Source organism: Lathyrus oleraceus, chromosome 4 (assembly GCF_024323335.1).
Source record: "Lathyrus oleraceus cultivar Zhongwan6 chromosome 4, CAAS_Psat_ZW6_1.0, whole genome shotgun sequence".
Classification (NCBI taxonomy): domain Eukaryota; kingdom Viridiplantae; phylum Streptophyta; class Magnoliopsida; order Fabales; family Fabaceae; genus Lathyrus; species Lathyrus oleraceus.
Window position 1 is genome coordinate 129,019,653 of NC_066582.1, and position 25,757 is coordinate 129,045,409.

Genomic DNA, 25,757 nt, shown 5'->3' on the forward strand with positions numbered 1-25,757 from the left:
TAAAATATATAAATATTTAAATGATTAGAGAGATTTATGATTCCGTTACACTGTTCGTGTGCGTTGCTTATGTTTGAAATAGGGAAAGAGAAGGCAACTGCCATGCATATGTTTGTTTTTTTTTTCAAGAAAAAAAGAAGGAAAAAGAAGGCAACGTGGAAAATTAGTCTTCTAACTTTCCCGCTTGAAAGTTACATGTTTGTTATACTAAAAAAAAATTTATTAAACATATTAAAAATTTAAAAAAATTATAAAAAATTATAAAAAATTAATAGTATATTTTTCTACCGCCAACCTGCCTCTCTTCCCATCCCACTCCGAATTGAAGCTATGTCCATTTCTAAATTCGAGCATGAAGTTCGATTACTTCAACTTAATATTTTATTGTTCAACAAAAACAAACAAACTATCCATTTCATAACAGAATATAAAACGTTCATCGAAGAACAAAACCTCACTCACCTTCCATTACATTCTTGCTACTGATTCATCGAAGAACAAAACCATAACAGAATATAAAACGTTCATCGAAGAATAAAACCATAACAGAATATAAAACGTTCATGGAAGAACAAAACCTCACTCACCTTCCATTACATTCTTGCTACTGATTCATCGAAGAACAAAACCTAATGAGACAGCTTGTTCTTAACGCGTTCTCTTCAACTTCTCATCCATTCAGCTCAAGAAATGGTGAAATTCACAAACAATTTCGCAATCATTTCATCACTGGTGCCAAGAGATTTAACGGCGTGGAACAAGAATTCATATTCCGTTCTAAACTTCCAGACATTGAAATCTCAACTCACCTTCCATTACACTCTTACTGTTTGGAAAACCTCTCTAAATTCCATAACCGTCCATGCCTCATCAACGGCGACACCGGCGAATCATTCACATACTCCGACGTCCACCTCACCGTCCGCAAAATCGCTTCGGGTTTAAACACTATCGGAGTCAATCAACATGACGTCATCATGCTCGTACTCAGTAACTCTCCTGAATTCGCACTCGCTTTCCTCGGTGCCTCGTACCGCGGCGCCGTTATCACCACCGCCAATCCCTTGTACAGCTCATCGGAACTCGCGATACAAGCAGTCGCAACAAAAACGAAACTCATCGTAACTCAATCAGCATACGTCAGCAAAATCAACGAATTCGCAAAAAGAAACAACATCAAAATCGTGTGCATCGATGATTCATCATCATTGGAAGAAGACGTTGTTGATTTCTCTGTTTTAACGAATGCTGATGAAAACGAAGTACCGGAAGTGAAAATAAACACTAACGACGTCGTTGCGCTGCCGTTTTCTTCAGGAACCTCTGGACTTCCAAAAGGAGTTATGTTAACACATAAGAATTTAGTTACAACAATATCTCAGTTAGTTGATGGTGAAAATCCTCACCAATACACTAACGAAGAGGATGTGTTACTCTGTGTCTTACCTATGTTTCATATCTATGCGCTCAACTCGATTTTACTGTGTGGAATTCGTTCTGGTGCTGCGGTATTGATTTTGGAGAAATTTGAGTTTAAGACCTTACAGTTGATTGAAAAGTATAAAGTGACGGTAGTGTCGTTTGTGCCACCTATTGTTTTAGTGTTGGTAAAGAGTAGAAAGTTACATCGATACGACTTGTCGTCTGTTAGAAGGATGATAACAGGTGCTGCACCCATGGGAATGGAACTTGAACAAGCTGTCAAGGATATGATGCCACAGATTGTGCTTGGACAGGTACGATGACATGCCTTTTCTAACTACTATTATTCTTTTTTTCTTTTTTTTTTTGTCATTTTCATAGTAAGCACTAAAATAGATTCTATATCAATGTCGATAATAATTTAGACATGTGTAAGACACACACTTATGAAACACTTAATACACATTTGTTTAGGGATGTCTCAAAATTAACACTAATATCTTTTGGATATTCCACCATTGTTGTTGTTCTGATTTTCCATGGAGTTGTATCCTTCTTCTGCGAATTTTGTGTTGATAAGTTCATTACAAGCATTAATATTGTTGTTGTAATACTTGTTTTTGTTATTCTTGTAAGAAGTTCATCAGAGTTTTGTGTCACTTAATTCATTTGGGTACTTGTTGCTATTAATTGTTATTATTGTTGCTTTGATGCTTTGATTAATTTTTTTATATGATTGACAAGTGTTAAGATCAACCTTGTTTGCGGTAGTTGTGGGACGGTGTAGCCCGGAATCATGTCCATATCGATGCATACTATTGTGAATTGGTTCACACAAAGTGATGTAGCCATCGAATCAAATATAAATGAGACAATAATAGTTAAATAAACTAGAAATTTTAAAAAAATCTTTATAATTATTTTTTTAATTATGATAATAATCTATATCACTTTGATAAAAATGAATATTAATGATTATTTTCAATTAAAACTAAAAATTGAATATATATATATATATATATATATATATATATATATATATATATATATATATATATATAATTCAATTTGGGTTGGTTTTAAAACCATGCACACCCCCTAATTTTGTTTAGAGATTGATTTTATTAGATTTTCTTGCAAAACAATAATGAAAATTGAATTTCTTATTTTTTGTCTGTACTGTTTTATTTTACAGGGATATGGAATGACAGAGGCAGGACCACTTTCTGTTAGCTTAGCATTTGCAAAGGAACCGTTTAAGACAAAACCCGGTGCATGCGGCACGGTGGTGAGAAACGCCGAGATGAAAATAGTGGACATAGAAACCGATGCTTCTCTACCAAGAAACAAAGCGGGTGAAATTTGTATTAGAGGCACGAAAGTTATGAAAGGTGCTGTGTTATTATTCACTTTTATCTATTAATGCATGACAATTGGTTTTAAATTGTGATTAGGATACCTAAATGAGTTTAAAATCATTATGATTTGTTATCTGTGATTAGGATACCTAAATGATCCTGAGGCTACAAAGAAAACTATAGACAAAGATGGATGGCTTCACACAGGTGACATTGGTTTAATTGACGATGATGATGAACTTTTCATTGTTGATCGATTAAAGGAAATGATTAAGTGCAAAGGATTTCAAGTTGCTCCTGCTGAGCTTGAAGCATTGCTGATTGCTCACCCAAACATTTCTGAAGCTGCTGTTGTACCGTAAGTAATTAACAACTAATAACACAATTTTTTCCCTATTATTAACTAATGGTGTTGGTTTCAGTCTCACATTGAAAGCTGAAGTTGGTGAACAAGTCCCGGTAGCATTTGTTGTTAGATCAAACGGTTCAAAGATCACTGAGGATGAAATCAAGCAATACATTTCACAAAAGGTTTTTTTTTCTTTTCATTATTACTATCAAATTAGTAGATTGATTTTCTTTGTTATTAAGGGTTATGAAGTTAAAGTGATATTAATAGGTTGTGTGTGATTGGCAGGTTGTACTTTATAAGAGAATACACCGAGTTTATTTCATGGACGCTATTCCTAAAGCTGCCTCGGGCAAAATTCTGCGAAAGGAATTAACGGCAAGACTTAACGAAGGACCAGTGGTATGATTATTTTTATTATCTATCTTTTCTAATCCATTCATTTTCATTTCATTGATAAAGATGTTTAGGCAGATGTCTCAGCAACTAAATAATTATAGTTGGAACATGTAATGCGTGTGCACACGAAAGAATATTTTTTTTTTAAGAATGTGTGTGCACTGAGCAGTGATTCTGATTATTACTGGTTGTTCTTCCTTACAGGTTCATGATAGGTGACCTTAACTTTTCTATTGATGCATCTGTATCCATTTTGTAACATTCTATTAAGACTATCTAACCATGATTTGACATGGCTTCTTTGGTTCATTTTGAATTGCACCTTACTTGGAGCATAGAATGAAAATGATGTGCTGCATTTTCTGATCTTTTCTGATCTAATGGTCCTTTAAAGCAAGTCAATGTTGTTTTCTTCATTAAACATACGGTTGTGCTTGTTCTCAACCTGATTTATTCACAATTTGCAGATTTGAAACCGAAGCAAGTCAATGTTGGCTATGATCCCAACGAACTTGGAAACTTAGATGGAAATAACAATGGTTCTTTGCTTACAGGTTTTATCAAAAGCATGAGTAAACTCTTGTAGTTGTGAAGCGTGTGACTCTTTTGCCACCTTTTCATTGCTAAACATTTGCTCTTTCTACCATTTTGAAGGGCTAGATAGTATGTAGTGATATCAATTCATCTAACATTTAGATAACAGTAGCATAAAAGTTGGGTCTTGTAATGGTATCTTTGGTGCCAAATACTACTATTGGAGAGAACAATTGTACTGTCAAATGCAAATGAAACATATTTTTTTCGCGTCATCAATGATTTTAAATAGGGAAATGATAAGTTTTCACCTGTTTTTAATACCAACACCGTGTATATATATATATATATATATATATATATATATATATATATATATATATATATATATATATATATATATATATATATATATATATATATATATATATATATATTCTATTTTTTTTATAATTTATGATGTCTTGATTTTTGTGCAAGAATAATTTCATTTGTTAAATTCTACCCTGTAAATATCATGTATGAAATTTTTTTGTAAGAATATCATAGTTCTTGTAAATATCATTTGGGTATAAATATCAGAAATTTTTACTCAACCAACTCACTTTTAAAAATAAATAAAAAATCAATTTTTCAGATTAATTCCCAAACTACCCCATTTTAAAGAGGTTGCGCAGATGAATTGGCACATGCTCTCTAAGTTAAAGAGGTGGCGTCGATTGAATTGACTAATGTATTTGATGTTGACAATCCAATTGGCGCTCATGTGTAAAAAAGGAGAGGAGGCACCAATTGGTCTAGTGCCCCTGTGTATTGCATTTTTTTTTAAAATAATGTACGTTTTAAATAAAAGTCAAAATCAGACAAATTGATATTAATATGCGTTTACATACGAATACCTGTTAGCTCATATTTTCGACGTCCATCAAGAATTACCAAAATTGGAAAACAAATATGCATAGCTGGTTTCGACCAAGAAGTAGTATTCTACCAGCTGAAAGCGAGTCAACTTGGCTAGGTGGATAAAGGTCGAGCTTACAGTTGGGACTTTAGAGCGGTTCTTTGGAGAAGCGGTTGAAAATGATTTTCGATCAAAGATTCAAAATTTAAATAAAGGAGGGAATTTCGCCTTCATCAGAAACCGTGAGAGCACACGTGGAGCATGGTGAATGAATGTGCGCATGCAAGGCGCCATGTGTCTCGACGTGATTGAAGAACCATCAAAGCGGTTATCTCGATCTAGTACAAATATATGGTCTTAGTGTTAGAAAAGTGTGTGTCAAATTGTGTACAAAATCTATAGATTTACTAAGTATTCATGTGAAAGAAGATTTGTAAAGCACAGAATGTACGTTGTCTACACCATTGTTAGTTATTTCAAAGCAATATAAATTTGTCTTTACTTTTTTTCTCCAGAAATATACTTCTTCACTTCTTCTTTTCAAACACCTTCCCTTTACTTTGTCATTTGCAGTTTTAAGATTTCTTCGTTCTTTCCTTGCATTAAACACTTACTTTACAGTCTTAAGATTCCTATACTTGCGACATTTACTTTGTCATTTCTAAATCCTTTATGATTTCTGTTGTTTACTTCACTCTTTTCTATTAGTTTTCAAACACTGATTTAAGATTTCTTTCATTCAACTCACCCTTTGATGTTAGTTTTCTTTTGAACTCTGATTTGACACTTAGTCTTGATTATTCGTTACTACCACATTTCTAAAACACTTAGCACATGTCCTAGGATCAATCTGATCGATCCTGCGAGTAATCAAATTTAGAAATTTGGAAGATCAGCGGTTGTTTACCAATTTTCGAGGTAAACAAATTGGCAAGCCCAGTGAGACTAGTGCTAACGTTACGTATTGTGTGTAGTTCTGGTTGTTAAGTTTTGTTTGGGGAAAGATTCGTTGTATGCTATTAAGAAATGGTAAAATAGCCATAAATGATGAACGACGAACAGGGAGAGAATCCCATACGAGGACGGCGAATGTGAATCCGCCAGACACTCAAAATTCTCAAAATCCATCAACTAGTAACATAATGCCCCCTTCTTCTTTGATAGAGGCAAACACGACCATATCGCATGCGTTCAAAGTAATTCCGTCTATGGTGAGTTCGATGCCTACGCATTCGATCTCTCATACTGAACCAATTTTAACCTACATTGGGCCTAGGGGACCTCCTCACACTCCCTCACCAATTAGTTTAAAAGTGTTATTTTCAAGGTAATTAACATAAATATTTGTTTATGTAATTTAAATAATATAAAAAGGCTGGCAGTTGCTACTAAGTATTAGGATGGAAAATACACTAAGGGGATTGTCTAAATTTATATTTGTGTATGATTCTTTCTCAAATTATGTATATGTGGTAAACTTAAAAGAGTATTAGTATTAGTTTGTTGTTGTTACTATCACAGTATTACCACCTAGAACCTCTAAAGGACAATGTAAAGAAAATAACGATTGAGAAAGAAAGAAAAGAACATTGAAGAAGAAGAAAAATATTTTCTGCATAGTTTTCTCTCTGCCCACAACGAATGAAAAATTTCTTTATTCACTTTGCAACTGAAATTTTTTGTGAATACAATGTTATGAGTTCTTCTTTAAGAATAGAGGTTACTCCCTCTATTTATAGATTCATGTTAGCTTACTCCCTAAACCAAAGCCTAAAACTATAAAAGCCCAAAATAGTTCACACTACTAAAAATAGGCCTAAGTCGAAATCTTGTGTGAAACAACATGCTTCGACACTTCGACACACTATACAACTCTACACACTAGGTTATTCGACACATCCTTGTTCTATCGAGCAACCTGCTTCGACACAAGGAATTATAATTCAACATACCACCTAATTCATTGTGTCTAAGTTATCTACATTCATCATTGCTCTTAGTCTTCTAAATACTTTGACTTGCACTCCCTTCGTCATGATGTCTGCAATCTGATTCTCAGTTCTACAGTATTCTAAATTCATCTTCTTATCTGCTACTTGCTCTCGAAGATAATGAAACCTCATTTTGATGTGTTTGCTTCGACCATGTGATATCGGATTCTTCTCCAGATTGATAGCTGACATGCTGTCGATCTTCATGGAATTGCTCCATGACTCTTTGTTATTATCTCTTCGACCAGATTCACCATCCACGTTGCTTGACATGCACAAAGGGAAACAACTATGTATTCTGCTTCGCACAACGATAATGCCACTACCGGCTCCTTTCTCGAACTCCAAGCAACCAGTGCACCACCTAGCATAAACATATATCCATCTGTGGATTTTCGATCCTCAGCATCACTACACCAACTTGAGTCGGTGTATCCCACTAGTCTGTTTTCTTTTCCTTCATCAGCTACAAGAAACAAAATGCCATAGTCGAGAGTTCCTTTCAGATGCCTTAGTATCCTCTTCGTCGTTGCTAGATGTGATACCTTTGGCTTCTGCATGAATCTACTCATCATACCTACATTGTATGCTAAGTCAGGTCTTGTGTGACAAATGTATCGAAGTGACCCAATAAGTCTTCTATATTGGGTTGGTTCGACATCATCTTCATCTGAATCTTTCGACAATTGTAATTTGCGCTCAGCTGGAGTCAAAGTTGGGTTGCAATCTTGCATCTCAAATCTCTTGAGTATTTCCCTTACATACCTTCTTTGATGCATCATCAAACCTCTACCACTCTTGTAGAATTCGATGCCAAAGAAATATGAAATGTCACCCAGATCCTACATTTTAAATTCCTTGTTGAGATCACCTTTGAAGTCTTCAATCTCCTTCTTGAAGCTACCTGTTATCAACAAGTCATTGACATAGAGACATAGTATAATAAATTCGCTCTTGCTTCTTCTTACATATACTCCATGCTCAGTTGGGCACTTCAAAAATTCTTTCTCCCTTAGAAAGTCATATATCTTCTTGTTCCAAGCTCTTGGAGCTTGCTTTAGTCCGTACAGGGCTTTATGCAGCATGTACACCTTTCTTTCTTCGCCTTATTTCACAAACCCAACTGGTTGTGCAACATAAACTTCTTCTTCTAAGGGGTCATTCAGGACTGCACATTTCACATCCATCTGACACATCTTTCAGTTGTTCATGTTTTCTAGACCAACAACCAACCTAATTGTTTCGATCCTAGCAATAGGTGCAAAAACTTCGTCGAAGTCGATTCATTCTTTTTGAAGAAATCCTTTCGCCACAAGTCTCGCCTTGTGTCGAGTCCCTTCTCCTTTAGGATTCAACTTCACCTTGTATACCCAATTCACATCGATTACCTTCTTGTCTTGGGGAAATTCGACAAGTGACCAAGTGTTGTTGACTTCGATTGACTTTAGTTCTTCGTTCGTTGCTTTCATCCACTTCGAATATTTCAATGCCTCAACTGCATTGACTGGTTCGAAATCTGCGTAGAAAGCATAATGTACCATCTCACATTTTTCATTGACCATATCATATGATGTAATCACACATTCTTGCAACCTTGCATGCATGTGTCTTGTTCTTTGAGGTCCGCTTGGGCCTGCTTCACCTCTGACTTCTTGTTGAACTTCTCTTTCGACTTCACTAGCTGGTTCATCACATAAGATTCTCACTGAATCCTTCTCTTTCGACTTCACTTGCTTGTTCACTGGGTCGAATAACTTGTATCCTCCAGTCGAATGATATCCTATCATGATCATTTAACTCGACTTATCATCAAGTTTTCTTATCAACTGATCTAGCACATGTCTATGTGCTATAGACCCAAACACCTTCAGATGACTCAAGCTAGGCTTGACACTAGACCAACATTCTCCTGGCGTGATTCTTTCTAGCTACTTCGTCGAACATCTGTTCAGGATATATGTTGCAGTCGATGCAACTTCTCCCCGTAATTCTTTGGGTAGATGCTTGTCTTTCAACATATTTCTCACCATATTCATGATGATTATATTCTTCCTTTCTGTGACTCCATTCTGTTGTGGAGTGTAGGGTGGCACCACCTCATGTATAATCCCTTATTTCACACATAATGTGCCAAAGTATTTCGACACATATTCTCCACCACCATCAGTCCTCAGAATCTTGAGCTTTCGACCGCTTTGTCTTTCGACCATAGATTTAAACTTGGAAAATACCTCGATCACTTCACTTTTCTTCTTGATCAGGTAAGCCCATAGTTTTCGACTAAAATCAGCTATGAATGTAACAAAGTATTTGTTACCTCCAATCGAATCCACCTGGATAAGACCACATACATTAGAGTATATGACTTCAAGAATTGCCTTCTACCTGTTTCCTACATCCTTACTGAAGATGTTCTTGTGTTGCTTCGCCTGCACACATTCTTCACACACTTCGTTTGGAATGTCGATTTCTGGTAATCCTAAAACCATATTTATTCTCTTTAACTCTCTGATGTCTTTGAAATTGAGATGACCAGGTCTATAATGTCATATCCATTCATCTCTGCTAACTGTTGTTGCAAGGAACTTATGCTCCATCACATTAAGCTCAATCTTGAAGGTTCTATTATGAGACATTGGAGCCTTCAAGATCAACCTTCCATTTGAGTCGAGAACTCTCATCATTTTATCTTTGATCGACACCTTGTAGTTCTTTTTGACTAACTGCCCTATGCTGAGCAAATTGCTCTTCATACCTGGTATTTACAACACATTTGAAATTACTGACCTCTTTCCATCTTTCCTCCTAATCAGAACATCACCAACACCTTTATCTGCTAGAGTATTGTCATTTGCAAATTTCACCATGTTCTTCATTAAGGGCTTTATGTTGACAAACCAATCTTTCCTTCCATACATGTGTGATGAGCATCTTGAGTCCAAGCACCACTGGTCCTTGAATCTCTCTTCATCTCTTGTTGTAACCATCCTTAACATCTCTTATTCTTCTTCATGTTTCGCCAGCTTTGTATCAGTTTCTTGATTCTTCTTCTTTTCTGGACAATCACTAGAATAATGACCATGCTTCTGACAATTGTAACACTAAATGTGTCTCTTGTCTGGATTTCGACCACCGCCTTTTCATCTACCTACAACACCACCTCTTAGGTTGTCTTGGTTCCAGGGTTTTCTTTGATTCGACCAGTTTCCTTCTTCCTGATTTCGACCAGTCGAATTGTTGTACCCTCATCTGCCTTTGTTATCATTCCAACTTCCTTTGCCTTTCCTTTTTTTTGTTGATTGTGCCTGCAAAGCCATATTACTCTTCGACTTTCATGCAGCTCTTTCAACCATTATTTGTTCATGAGATTCAAGCGTCCCTTGAAGCTCTTCCTTTGTCAGTTTTGACAAATCTTTCTGTTGGTGTAAGCCCTAGAGGCCAATACTTTTGGTACTTGTATCGAATTATTTATTAATAATAAAAGGCATTTTCTTTATTATGTTTGTTTAATAAAGTCCCTGGAATAGATAGTCCGTTTAATGTATCAAGTATGACTTGATCATGAGATCACATTAAACATAAGGACACTATTCTTAAAGTATCCGTAGTCGAGCTTTATTGTGAAGTGGGATAATATTAAAGCATTAAGACTATTATGTATATAGACTGATGATCACATCTCATGGATCATGGATAAAGGAGTTATCAAGTCTTAAACATAGGTATGAATATTAAGAGTAATATTTATACTGGATTGACCCGCTATGAGAATACTATATAGAAAGTTATGCAAAGTGTCATAAGTTATTCTCGTGGTGATAATGGTGTATACCACTCTTCGACCTGAAACCACTATGGACCCTAGATGTAGAGTCGAGTGCTTTATTGCTGATCAAACATTGTCCGTAACTGGATAACCATAAAGACAGTTGATGGGTACTCCACAAAGCATGCTGAGGGACATGAGTGACCTAGATGGAATTTGCCCATCCTGCGTAACAGGATAAATGTCTATGGGCCCAATATTGAACTGGACAAGGATGACACGGTCTATACCTTGTGTTCAATATAGACATAAGGGAAAAAGGGTAATTATACACATAATTATTATCACAGAAGGATTTGTCAGATCACATGACATTTTCGTGTTTTGGGTAGCAGTGATGTGTTGCTAGATACCGCTCACTGTTTATTATGTTAAATGTGTGATTTAATATAATTGCCAACGTCGCGAAAACCTATAGGGTCACACACAAAGGACGGATTGATGAGAGATAGAGCAACTAAGGAACACCGTAAGGTACGGTGCACTTAAATGGAATGAAATATGGTAAGGTACCACACGCTTAAGTGATTTTGGGCATATTATAAGATATGGGCCAAAATACACTTAAGTGGGCTTTTTAGCTTGAAGCCCACACAAGTGGTTCTATAAATAGAACCCTTGGGTAGAAGCATTGTCACTCTTGCATTCCGCTTCTCTCTCTCTTAATCAAAGCCTTCATTCATAGCAGCTAGCACTGAGATTGAAGGAATCCGTTCGTGTGGACTGAGTAGAGGCGTTGTCATCGTTCAACGTTCGTGATCGCCACAAGAGGTAATGATTCTATCACTGATCATGCCCATTCGTAAGGATCATTAAAGGAGAAAATTTAAATTCCGTTGCGTTTTGGATCGCCATTCTCCTTCAGTGGTATCAGAGCCACTTACGAAACCATGAATCTGGTAACTGTTTATTTTCTGTATTAATACGATTAAAGACAGAATGAATCAAAGATTAAATTGAGATCGATCAAGTTATATATATGATATAAGTAATCCTGATGCAAAATACATTATATATGATATAGTGTTCCTGTTTCATTCATTCAAACACTTAATGGTTATTTTCCTTTGAGCGATCAATGGTCATTTGCTTCTTGATGCGACATTAGTATGGTGAAGCAATGACGTGTTGATCAATCATACTGAATCAACAATCGAGATGTGTTTGACGGTCTGAAATTGGTGCATCAGGGTTAATGACGGTACAAGGGTTGTGTTGTCAGAGAGTTATGCGATTGGGGTTGTGACTGCACAAGAGTTGTGCTTTCTAACAAATTTTCGTACAGTGTTAACCGGTTAACACATATGGTTAACCGGTTAACGCAAGACGGAATACTGTTTTCTAAAAGATTTTCAAACAGTGTTAACCGGTTAACGCATATGGTTAACCGGTTAACGCGAGACGGAATACAGCTTCCTAATAGTTTTTCAACAGTGTTAACCGGTTAACGTATTTGGTTAACCGGTTAACGCAAAACAGAATACAAATTATGAACAGATTTTCAAACAGTGTTAACCGGTTAACGCATATGGTTAACCGGTTAACGCAAGGCAAAATTCACCCGTTTGGCTAACTCTGCGTAATGTGATCGGTCGTCGAGGTTTAATTTGGTTTTAATTGATTAAAAGAATTAAAATTGATAATAATAACAATGTGTTCATTATTGTCTTGTGGTAATCGGTTATGGCCTTAGTTTTCCTTTATTTTGTTTTGGGTTTTAAAATACGACCTGCGTGTCGTGCCTCTCTTTTAATCTCTCAATGTAACTTCTTTTCTCATCTCACTCCCTCGTGTAGCACCTCAAATTTGCACCCATCATTGTACATACATTCTCATACTAGGTCATAGCATATCATGGTCCATTGCATAGCATTGCATTGCCTCTTTTGCCTCAAGTGCAAGCAAGTCAAGAAATTAGGTCAAACTGGTCAGGAGATCAGTCAGTCAAGCAAGCAAGCAAAATTCTCAAGGAGCCAAGGCCCTAGGGTTGGTCTAACATGTTCACATGACCTAGGGGTCCTCTTGAAGTGTTTTGGTCAAGGATTGGATGTTCAGAAGTCATCAGTCAATGCACAGTCAGTCAGAAACCCTAAAAAGTCAACTGTTGGTCAACTGTCCATTTAATCAGTGATTTGATGATGGGAATTGGTTTGAGAGAGCTTATTCATGTCCAAATAGGCCTCATATATCATGTCAAACACCATCATGGAAGAATTTGAAGCCAGATCAGAAATTTCCAAAAATGGAAACTGGACCTGTAACTGAAACTTACCAAAAATGGAAAGTCTTGATCCTCAAACTTACATCATGATACAAGCTTCAAATGAATTTTTGCCCAACATGAAAGTTGAAGATCTTGTTCTCCCATTTCCAAAAAGTCCAAGAACTCTTAATTCCCATGTGTGGTTGGCAAGTTATGATCGAATCGATTTCAGAAATTCTTGAACTTCAAAAGGCCATATCTCCCAAACCATTTGGCCAATTTGGGTGGGGTTTTTTCCTACAAGTCAAATTTCATCTCCTCTTTCCAAAAATATAAATTTCATGAACCAAAACTTCACCAATCAAAATGGCATTTTTTGACTTGTCTCATTTAAATTCAAGTTTGACCAAGGGTTGACTTTTTGAAATAATGATTTCCAACCATTCCCACTATCCAAATATGTTTAGAAACCAGATTTTGGTCATGTCACAAGGTCATTTTCGTGCAAGTACATACACCCATGCCAAGTTGCTTGAAAATTGGAAAAAAAGTACACTTTTAATAACTACATCCCACCTTTTCATGGATTGTGATTTGTACTCTTAAACAGAGTACTTAAACATCATTTTCTGTCACTTGTGAACCCTAGTAGCAGCTGCAGACCACAGAATACTCTCATTTTCTTCCTTCTTGCATTTTGGCTCGAATTGGATTTTGGCTCAAAATCATCAAAGCACACGAGCAACCTTTGATCCTTTCTTCACCTGGACAACATACTGAGTTTATTTTCACCATCAAAGCCTTGCTGTAACTGCATCTTCTTGTTCTGTTTTCACCAACCACCAACAATGGTAGATCATGGTTTGGTTGTCTCCAAGCATCACTGAGCTCAAAGTTTTCAAGCATCTATCTCATAGAAGCATAATACTCCTCTGTTCGAGCTCTTGCAAGCAAAAGGGTTGCTGAATCTTCCACTGCTCTTCCATTTGGTATTTTTTCGAATCTTTTGTTTTTCAATTCCTTGCCATGCTTGTTGTAGAGTCTAGCATGCTGAATCCAATACACTTTATCTCATGCGATTTGGTCAAATATGCTGCAAGAAATCTGAAAAATAAGTGTGATGGTCATTTGCATTTTTGTTCGAATCTCACTCTATGGTGTGTTATACTGAAAACTATGCTTGGATTTGTCATCACCATGCTTCAATGCTTCTATTGATATGATTATTAGCCATTTCTGGGAAGCTTCATGCATGACCATATGTTTGTTGATTGATATTCTTCTGTTTGATTCATGGTCTTTGTTGTACTTTATGGAAAATTGATGCTGGATGTGTGATACTTGATGTTTGAAGAGTTGATTGCCATGTTCAATTTATGTTTCTGGGCGATTTGGTTTTGCTCATGTTTGAAGGATAGTGATGATACCCTGCTGTTTGAACCTCCAACCCTGCCCAGATTTTGCATGAAGTTAGGTTTGGTTGTTGCTAGCTGATGTTTGCATGAGCTTGTTTCCATGTTTGTTCGTGAATTATTGTTTGAATTTCATGTTGGATGATTGCATGAAAATGAGGTGCATGCTGTTTCCAAACCCTAGGCTGCATAAAGTTCAAACCCTGCCCAGAATCATGAGCTTCGATTGGCTGATTGTTGTTGTTTTCCTGCACGCGTACTGTTACATTGGAAGCTGACCAATCAGGACATTTCCTGGTCACCCTTTAAACGCAGGCGTTTTGATAAGTGGGGCGTGTATTTACAGCATTGCCACTGGTCAACCCTTGTTTGACCATTCCTTCATACTATGTGTTCATGTTTAATCCAAAATGTTCATCAACTTCCATAATTCATATTTAATTCATTTCAACTCCAAAAATTATGGGATTTTTTGAATTGTGACCTGTTGGATGTCTAGAATTTTACCATGATTTTTAATAATTTTTCTGATCATTGGATTTTAATTTGCTCTAGGGTTTGTGAAATGTGACCAAAATTGATACATGTTGCCAAAACAATTGTGAAATGATCATGTTGCATCCTTTGGTTCTGAAATTTTTTGTGGGGAAACTAGACACATTCACCTTTGTTTCCATGTAGAGTTTATGCATTTATCATATGTGGATTGAGAGCTTTGATTTTTTGAAGTTAGAGGTTGTATTTGGTGTCACAACATGAATATGCATTTTCCCAATTTTGTTTGACATGCTTCCTTACATCCAAATGACCCCAAATTTTGCATGATCCCTCCCTTACATGTCTAGTTCATGTGTGATTTTTCCTGGAATTGATTGTGCTGTTTTCCATTTATTTGAGAATTTTCTTCCCTGCCTAGTCAAATGTTGACTTTTTGTGATACATATTGCCAAATCCTTTGTGAAATCCTCATACCATATTGTATGACCATGAAATTTCATATGTGATAACTAGACATCTTGAGCTTTGCATTGGTGTTAATCTCATTCATTTCTCATCTGTTTTCAATTTGATATGATTTTTTGAAGTTGACCCATGTTTGTTGACCTTCATTGTGCATGCTTGAATTTGGTTTGACTTCTTGATTTTAATTGACTGCCTTCCTCTCATCCAAATGCCATGAAATTTGACATGCTTGCCATGCTAGATGTTAGGATTGAATGTGATTTATTTGATGATTTTTGAGATTGTTTGGGTTGACTTTTGATGCAAGTCATTCTGTTGACTTTTTTGTGCTTTCATTTACCTTACTTTGACTTCAAATGTTCATGAAATGATAATAATGCATGATTTGAATGTGGGCCCAATTGTGATAGCTTCTTAAATGTTTGACCTTGACTTTGGTTGACTTTTCTTTGCTGTTTTGACTTTTTCTTTCACCCTTGACCCTAGGCTAGTCCTAGTGGTCTTTTGAGCTTACAATTGAGTTCCTGTTTCAGGTTAAGCACCAATGCCTCAAAGATCATTCAAACTTGTTTGAACTTGATTGTTTTATCATATGCTAACCTTTGTTTTGTAGGCTTGACTCATGTGTTTGAGTCATGCTTTGCACAGTTGACCATCTGTTCTGACTGTTTATCCATCCCTTTTGGTTGTAACTGTTTAATTGCATACTGATTTGTTTGGTCTATTTCAGGTGCTTTTAGTTGCTCAGTTCCTTGTGAACTTTTGCTTTGCTTTGCTTATATAAGCAATTTGCATTGAGGTATATTTCTAATCTTCATGTAGTCTGGAAGACCTGGCCTGTTACTTGGTCAGGCAACTGTCTGAAGTCCTCCTTAAGAGGCGATGTTTGTGACTGTTTACTTTTGTCCTTGCATAGAGTCAAAGACCTCCTAAGTGAAGAGGCAATTGGCAGAACCAAGGGATAAGCAACCTATCCCCTGCTATTCAGTATGTCTTCTGTTTTGCTCACACCACTGTGTTGATGCATTACAGATAAAAACCCAAGATCTTGTGCAATTGCACAGTTGAGTCAGTATCAAATGTGTAGAAGGGTTCCCACTTTCTGAACCCACACATTCTTGTCTTAAGCTCTCCCAGGCCAGGGATAAGAGCTGTGAAGTCTTACCTTCACTCACCTTTCATCTGCTTCACCTTAGTCCCTCAATGGCAAGGTTAAGAGCACATTCACCCAGTTCCAGGGGTTTGTTTGTTGAGGTTGATATGACCCCTCGACTAAAACCTAACCCTTGTTTGAGCCACTTGCTTGTGTATAGTGTGTGCTATCTGTGCTTGTAGGATTGTTTGACTTGCTTCCTGTGCAAGTTAGGATTGTTTGACTTGCTTCCTGTGCAAGTTAGGATTGTTTGACTTGCTTCCTGTGCAAGTTAGGATTGTTTGACTTGCTTCCTGTGCAAGTTAGGTTCTGCTTGGCTTGCTTCCTGTGCAAGTTAAGTGTGTGGGTGGCTTGCTTCCTGTGCAGGTCATGATTAGGATAGGCTGGCTCCCTGTGCCAGTTAGCTAGAAACCTTAACTTAGGGTTGATTTTGCATGACAACATCTAGGCTCGAGTCGTAGTCTCCCTAGAGTTGTGTCTCCCTCTGTTATCTGGTTAGGCTAGTCCTTTATCCCTCTGTAGGGGAACTACATCGCCCTGATCTTCATACCAGATGAAGTATGTAGGCAGGAGATTGAGCTGATCTCTCCGGGCGCCCTTTTTCTTTTTTGTGTGTGTTGTTTGACAGTTGCTAGGCTCGAGTGCCTGACTCCTTAGCAATTTGTTGTCTGTCTGTTTGAGTGTGTGCTTGACAGTTATAGGCTCCAGTCCCCGACTCCCTATTAACTTGTTGCGTTATTGTGTGCTTGGAAGCTGATGTAAGTCCATCGAGTGGCATTCGGGTTCCAGTGTGCGTGTGTTTGGTTCGGATGCTGATATAAGTCCAGTGATTGGCATTCAGGCTCCACGTTTGCCTTTGCCTGTGTTTATTTGTGTGCGTGTCAGCCGAGCTACGAATGCTCTGATTCTTCTCTCGTCTGAGAAGATACGTATGCATAAGGTGCGATACCTTAGCGAGCATGTGTCGTTTCCCCAGTCCGAACTACTTCGACTCTGATGTCTATGCCTGATAGACTAAGTAGGCCCAGGATACGATATCCTGCCGAGTCTGTTTCTTGTGTCTCTTTCAGCCAGTGTGTGTGTGAGTTTTTGAGTAGTGTTTAGCAACCAATTTCCTTTCTAGTGTGCGTGGATCCCGTAGAGTACTACGGATGCGTAGGGGTGCTAATACCTTCCCTTCGCATAACCGACTCCCGAACCCATTCTCTTTGGTCGCGAGACCATGTTCTTTCCCAGGTTTACTCTGAGCGTTTCCTTTCCCTCTTTTGGGATAAATAACGCACGGTGGCGGCTCTGTTGTTTCTTGTTTTCCCGCCGGTTTTTCGCGTGATGCGACAGCTGGCGACTCTGCTGGGGAATAAGAGAAGTTGACCTGTGCTGGTCCGTCTTCCCTAAGCGAGTCTCTCCTAGCGCTCTCTAGGTTAGGGTTTGGGTTGCTATTTGCTGTTATTTATTGCATTCATTTATTTATTGTTTGCATTTATGTTTGCATTAATGTTTGCATTCATATTCATCTGTTCACCCGGCTGGTTGTCTGTTTCTCTCTGTTGGGGTGGGAGTTACATGAGGTAAAAGGCCCAATACCCAGGCCATGAGTGAAATCTAGGATACTTAGGAATAGAGTGATTCATGGGAAGCGGGTGGTATTGCGCCACTTAGCGGAACATTGATATCACGAGCAGTTCAGACCCTGGTGGGATATTATCGTTACATACTTCGGGTGTGTATATGATGATATTTTGCGAAAGGTTATTTATGATGCGTTTCTCTCGACCTTACCCTGGCCTAGATTACACCCGTGAGTGGGGAGGGAATGATCATTATTACAGGTACAGTTGGTGACTTGTTGGTGACCTGTTGGTGACTTGTGATCCTGTTGGTGACTATTGGTTCAGAATTTTGGGGTCTCAGATGACTTTGGGTTTCAGATGAATTTGTGGTTCCGAGTTCAAGCCGAAGCTTTGATCCTGTGTTCCGAGAGACACAGCCAACCAGTCCAGTCTGCATCATTTGCATCATAGCATATTTATTTTTCAAAAGAAACGCAATAAAAAAAAGATACAAAAAAAAAGAGAAGGGGAAAAAGAAAAAAAAACTAATCCCTGCATGCATATCATTTCTCAGGTACATTCCAGAGCTTGTTCACTGATAGAGATGGCAACAGTCCCAGAGTTGAAGCGGAAGACTTGTTCCTACAGCTTTCACCGTGAACCTTTGACGTCTCTGATTGAGTTGAGCAACCTTATGACCAGTGGTAACCAGAAGGGGTTTGTTGACCAGTATGGAGATATTCTGACGCTGTTGAAGATGGTAGTCGATCCGGTGCCGTTGCAGACTCTTCTACAGTTCTACGACCCAGAGCTTCATTGTTTCACCTTTCAAGATTATCAGTTGGCGCCTACTCTTGAGGAGTACTCCGTTCTGCTGAGTGTCCCGGTCCGGTATCAGGTTCCTTTCTTGGATGTGCCCAAGGAGGTCGATTTCAGAGTTGTTGCCAGAGCTCTCCATTTGGGTATCAAGGAAGTCAGTGATAGTTGGAAGTCCAGTGGGGATGTTGTGGGATTGCCTTTGAAGTTTCTGTTGAGGGTAGCTAGAGAAGAAGCGGAGAAGGGAAGTTGGGAAGCCTTTCATGCTCAGTTGGCCGTCATGATCTATGGGATCGTCCTGTTTCCGAGTATGCCCAATTTTGTTGACTATGCTGCAGTCAGTATTTTCATTGGAGGAAATCCAGTTCCTACTCTGTTAGCTGACACTTACTATGCTATTCACAGTAGGCATGGTAAGGGTGGGGCTATCAGGTGTTGTCTCCCGCTTTTGCTCAGATGGTTCTTGTCTCTTCTGCCAGTCAGTGGACCTTTTATGGATGCTCAGAGCACGCATAAGTGGACTCAGAGGGTTATGTCTCTTACTTCCTATGATATCAGATGGCAATCTTACCGGATGGATGTGCGTAACGTCATTATGAGCTGTGGAGGATTCCGTAATGTGCCACTCATAGGGACTAGGGGTTGCATCAATTACAACCCGGTTCTTTCTCTTCGCCAGTTGGGGTTTGTGATGAAGGGAAGACCACTTGAGGCTGAGGTAGCAGAAAGTGTGTATTTTGAGAAGCAGAGTGACCCGGATAGATTGGAGCAGATAGGGAAAGCTTGGAAGTCTATTGGTATGAAGGATGGATCTGTCTTAGGGAAGAAGTTTGCTGTTGCTATGCCTGATTACACTGATTGGGTCAAGGAGAGAGTAGGAACGTTGTTGTTACCCTACGATAGGATGGAGCCGTTGCAGGAGCAACCACCTTTGATCCTTGCTGAGAGTGTGCCTGTGGAGCACTACAAGCAAGCCCTGATGGAGAATCGTCGTTTGAGAGAGAAGGAGCAGGATACCCAGATGGAGCTGTACAAAGCCAAAGCTGATAGGTTGAACTTGGCTCATCAACTCAGAGGAATGCGAGAAGAAGATGCTAGCAGACTGAGAAGCAAGAAGAGATCCTACGAGGAGGTGGAGAGCATGTTAGATGCAGAACACCGGGAGTGCTTGAGGCTGCAGAGAGCTGAGGCCAGCTATCAAAAGAAGATCAGAGACTTGGAGAAGCAACTCAGAGATAAAGACATCCAGTTGAAGAAGGAAGTAGACTCGAGACGGGCATCAGAGAACCGTCTTGGAGGAGAAGTCTTAGAGCTTAGAAGACAGTTGAAGGAGAAGATTACCCCTCTACCAGAATGTTCAGAATGCACACTGTTGATAGACCAGTGCCATTACCTGAAGACCCTCATTCCAGAAGACCGTCTGTCTTAGTTTGTATCTTTGTTTGTATTTTATTGAGAATCACCTCCAGGCTTGTTGGATGGGATTCATTTGTTTGTACTCCGTCTTTGGATTTTCATTGTTGAGAATCACCTCCAGGCTTGTTGGATGGGATTCATTTCTTTGTACTCTGTTTATGCGAATGTTCTGTTGACTCGGCGGTATTGACCTTTTTACCCTTATGTATGGATAAGGTTGTCAGTATTTCCCTGTTGTTCTCATTTTCCTTTTATCTGTTTGTTCTTTTGTTGCTGCAGGTTGCCATCTTTTCAGGATGGGTCAGGCTCTTTGAATGCCTGGGAAATGAGCATATCATGTGCATCATACGCATCATTAGCATCATACTCATATCATTTTGCATAACAGGTGTTCTTGGTCGTGGCTTCTCACTCTGGTTCCTGTTTTAGGCAGGATAGCTGATCAACGTCCGCATCGCTACTCAACAAGACTGAATCAACAGAGAAGTATGGATCAATTTCAAGCTGAGTTGGCTGAGATGAAGGCTAGCATGGCCCAGTTTATGAATATGATGCAAGGGGTTGCGCAAGGTCAAGAAGAACTTCGAGCCATGGTTCAGAGACAAGAGGCTGCAAATCCACCGGTCAACCATGCTCCGCCAGAGGGAGGCCCAATCAATGACAACAATGTTGCTGCTGCTGTACCCATCAACAACTATGCTGTAGGTGATGAGTTGGGGGGTATTCGAATCAACGGTCAACCTATTGTTCCAGATGCCGCTAATGCCAGAACAATCCGTGCCCCGGCCCGTAATCCTGCTCCGATTGTTGACAGACAAGAGGATATGTTTTCTCTGCTCAGTGAAGACGAAGACGTTCTGGGAAGGGTTAATGAGAGGGATCGTAAAGTTGAGGCTCTTGCTGAGAAGATCCGTGTTATGGAATGTCAGAATTCCCTCGGTTTTGATGTTACCAATATGGGGTTGGTAGAAGGTTTGAGAATTCCTTACAAGTTCAAAGCACCGTCCTTCGATAAATACAACGGTACTTCTTGCCCTCGCACCCATGTGCAGGCTTATTATCGAAAAATCTCTGCGTACACCGATGATGAAAAGATGTGGATGTATTTTTTCCAAGATAGTCTATCTGGGGCTTCTTTGGACTGGTACATGGAATTGAAGAGAGATTCTATCCGCTGTTGGAGGGATCTGGGTGAGGCCTTTTTGAGGCAATACAAACACAACATGGACATGGCGCCTAGCCGAACTCAGCTGCAGAGTCTTTGTCAGAAATCCAACGAGAGCTTCAAGGAGTATGCCCAGAGGTGGCGTGAACTGGCCGCTAGAGTTCAACCCCCTATGCTGGAGAGGGAGTTGACAGATATGTTTATCGGTACTCTTCAGGGTGTGTTTATGGACCGAATGGGGAGCTGCCCATTTGGTAGTTTTTCTGATGTTGTCATTTGTGGAGAGAGGACTGAGAGCTTGATTAAAACTGGGAAGATCCAAGATGCTGGTTCCTCTTCTTCTAAGAAGCCGTTTGCTGGGGCGCCTCGTCGAAGAGAGGGTGAAACTAATGCTGTTCAACACCGTAGAGATCAGAACAGAGGTGAATACCGTCAAGCTGCTGCAGTAACCATTCCGGCACCTCAACCTCGTCAGCAACAACAACAAAGAGTTCAACAACCGCAACAACAACAACAACAACAACGTCCGTATCAGCCCAGACAAAAGATGCCTGATCGACGTTTTGATTCGCTACCCATGTCGTACGCCGAACTGCTGCCCGAACTACTCAGGTTGGGGATGGTTGAGTTGCGTACAATGGCTCCGCCTACAGTATTGCCTCCTGGGTACGACGCCAACGTCCGTTGTGACTTTCACTCTGGGGCACCAGGGCATCATACTGAGAAGTGTCGGGCTCTCCAGCACAAGGTCCAAGATTTGATCGATGCCAAGGCAATCAACTTCGCTCCAGTACCTAACGTCGTAAACAACCCTATGCCTCAGCATGGTGGGCATAGAGTAAACAATATTGAGGGGAAAGAAGCTGAAGATCTGGTTGTTAATGTTGATGATGTTCAGACTTCTCTGCTAGTTGTGAAGGGCCGTCTGCTGAATGGGGGTGTCTACTCGGGTTGTGATGAGGATTGTTTGGGCTGTGCAGAATCTGAGAATGGTTGCGACCAGTTAAGGGCCGGTATCCAGGGTATGATGGATGAGGGTTGTTTGCAATTCAGTAGGGCTGTAAAAGATCGTGGGACAGTGTCAACTATCACCATTTACTTTAAACCGTCTGAAGAACGTGGACAAAGGGTCGTTAGTGCACCTGCAGCAAATGGTACCCCAGTTACCATTCCCGTGCCTGTAACCATCAATGTTCCAACTACCATCGTTGCGTCTGGAAGAAGGGCTGTTGAGAATAGTAGAGCCGTGCCGTGGAAGTATGATAATGCTTACCGCAGTTACAGAAGGGCTGAAAGTCAGACGAGACCAGTGAATCAAGCTCCAGTGACAATTGGTTTACCGAATAGAGTTCCTGCAACTGTTGGTCCGGCTGTGGATAATGTAGGGGGTCCAGGAGGTTTTACCAGAAGCGGTCGTCTGTTCGCACCGCAGCCTTTGAGGGACAATAATGCTGAGGCTCTCGCCAGAGCAAAGGGTAAACAAGCTGTGGTTGAGGAAGAGCCTGTCCAGAAGGAAGCGCCCGAGGGGTCATTTGAGAAGGACGTGGAGGAGTTTATGAAGATAATCAAGAAGAGTGACTACAAGATTGTAGATCAGTTGAATCAAACTCCGTCCAAGATTTCTATACTTTCACTGTTGTTGTGCTCTGAGGCACACCGTAATGCCTTGCTGAAGATGTTGAATCTGGCTTACGTGCCTCAGGAGATTTCTGTCAATCAACTGGAGGGTGTGATGGCCAATGTGAGCACCAGACATGGTGTAGGATTCACCAACCTGGACTTACCGTCTGAAGGGCGAAACCATAACAAAGCCTTGCATATCACCATGGAGTGCAAGGGGGCAGTGTTGTCTCACGTATTGGTAGACACCGGGTCGTCGCTGAATGTGTTGCCTAAGCAGATTCTGAAGAAGATTGATGTGGAAGGGTTTGTGCTTACTCCCAGTGACCTGATCGTTCGTGCTTTCGACGGATCCAAACGTTCTGTGTGTGGGGAAGTTACCTTGCCTGTGAAGATAGGTCCTGAGGTATTCGATATCATCTTCTATGTTATGGACATCCAACCTGCCTATAGTTGTTTGTTGGGGCGTCCATGGATTCATGCAGCAGGGGCAGTCTCGTCAACTCTCCATCAAAAACTCAAGTATGTCTGGAACGGTCAGATTGTGACTGTGTGCGGTGAAGAAGAGATTCTGGTGAGTCATCTATCCTCGTTCAAATATGTTGAGGTGGATGGCGAGATCCACGAAACCTTATGCCAGGCGTTTGAGACTGTGGCTCTTGAGAAAGTGGCGTACGCTGAGCAGAGGAAGCCAGGTGCTTCAATTACTTCTTACAAGCAGGCTAAGGAGGTTGTTGATTCTGGCAAAGCTGAAGGCTGGGGCAAGATGGTTGATTTGCCTATCAAAGAAGACAAATTTGGCGTTGGTTATGAGCCTCTCCAAGCAGAGCAGAATGGTCAAGCGGGTCCGAGTACTTTTACCAGCGCTGGGCTGATGAATCATGGCGACGTCTCTGCAACCGGTAGTGAAGACTGTGACAGTGATTGTGATCTGGACAACTGGGTTCGCCCGTGTGCACCAGGAGGGACTATCAACAACTGGACGGCTGAAGAAGTGGTTCAAGTTACTCTTCTGACAGAGTAATTTTCTGTTGTTTTGTCATTTTTGCATGAAAATCCTACGTTCCGCCCAAGGCGTAGTGATTCATTGTAGGGCCTCATCATGTTTTAATGATTATCATTAATGAAGGACATTTTTTGAAATCAAACTTTATGATCCCTGTCTTTCTATTTTTCGTTTTCATCTTTTTTCAAAACAATAAAAATGGCAATGTTTTTGTTTTTTGTGACTTTTTTGAACTCTTTTTCTAAAACAAAGCATTAAACATGCAGAAGCGATCTTATGGCATTCACTATGAACAGTTCTGTTATGGCTCAGTATGATTTCGACAATCCCATCTACCAAGCTGAAGAGGAGAGTGAGGAAGACTGTGAACTCCCTGCAGAATTGGTCAGATTGCTGAAGCAGGAGGAAAGGGTCATCCAACCTCATCAGGAGGAGTTGGAGGTTGTTAATTTGGGTACTGAGGACGCCAAAAGAGAAATCAAGATTGGGGCTGCTTTAGAGGACTCTGTCAAGAGGAGGCTGATTGAGATGCTGAGAGAATATGTGGAGATATTCGCCTGGTCATATCAAGATATGCCTGGGTTGGATACAGACATTGTGGTGCATCGATTACCTCTCAGAGAAGGATGTCCTTCGGTCAAGCAGAAGCTTCGTAGAACGAGTCCTGACATGGCAACTAAGATCAAGGAAGAGGTTCAGAAGCAGTGGGATGCAGGTTTTCTGGCTGTTACAAGTTATCCCCCATGGGTGGCCAATATCGTTCCTGTGCCGAAGAAGGATGGTAAAGTCAGAATGTGTGTCGATTACCGGGATTTGAATAGAGCGAGTCCGAAAGATGATTTCCCATTACCTCACATTGATGTATTGGTTGATAATACGGCTCAATCCTCGGTATTTTCTTTCATGGATGGTTTCTCTGGATATAATCAGATCAAGATGGCGCCAGAGGATATGGAAAAGACGACATTCATTACACCTTGGGGCACGTTCTGCTACAAAGTGATGCCATTTGGGCTAAAGAATGCTGGTGCTACCTATCAGAGGGCAATGACGACTCTTTTTCACGACATGATGCACAAAGAAATTGAAGTGTACGTAGATGATATGATTGCGAAGTCGCAGACAGAAGAGGAGCACCTGGTTAATTTGCAGAAGCTGTTTGACCGGTTGAGAAAGTTCAAGCTGAGGTTGAATCCGAACAAGTGTACGTTTGGGGTAAGATCAGGGAAGCTTTTAGGCTTCATTGTCAGTGAGAAAGGGATTGAGGTTGATCCAGCGAAAGTCAAAGCTATTCAAGAGATGCCTGAACCAAAGACGGAGAAGCAAGTCCGTGGGTTTTTGGGGAGATTGAACTACATTGCAAGGTTCATATCTCACCTAACTGCCACGTGCGAACCAATTTTCAAACTGCTCAGAAAGAATCAGGCGGTCAAGTGGAATGATGATTGTCAGAAGGCTTTTGACAAGATAAAGGAGTATCTACAGAAACCTCCAATCCTTATACCTCCGGTTCCAGGGAGACCTCTGATAATGTACCTGTCAGTGACTGAGAACTCGATGGGGTGTGTATTGGGACAGCATGACGAGTCTGGTCGAAAAGAGCATGCCATATACTACCTTAGCAAAAAGTTTACCGACTGTGAAACAAGATATTCACTGCTCGAGAAAACTTG

At 39.9% G+C, this 25,757-nt stretch overlaps 1 protein-coding gene across 1 annotated transcript; it reads left to right on the top strand.

The window, feature by feature from the left end:
- The first annotated feature begins 376 nt into the window (after nucleotides 1–376).
- On the top strand, nucleotides 377–3,537 carry LOC127074015 (4-coumarate--CoA ligase CCL1). The gene is made up of 5 exons (XM_051015272.1): nucleotides 377–1,736; nucleotides 2,618–2,813; nucleotides 2,925–3,138; nucleotides 3,203–3,311; nucleotides 3,418–3,537. The coding sequence occupies exons 1-5, from the start codon at nucleotides 633–635 to the stop codon at nucleotides 3,535–3,537; spliced, it is 1,743 nt and encodes a 580-aa protein (XP_050871229.1). The 5' UTR covers nucleotides 377–632.
- The last annotated feature ends 22,220 nt before the right edge of the window (nucleotides 3,538–25,757 follow it).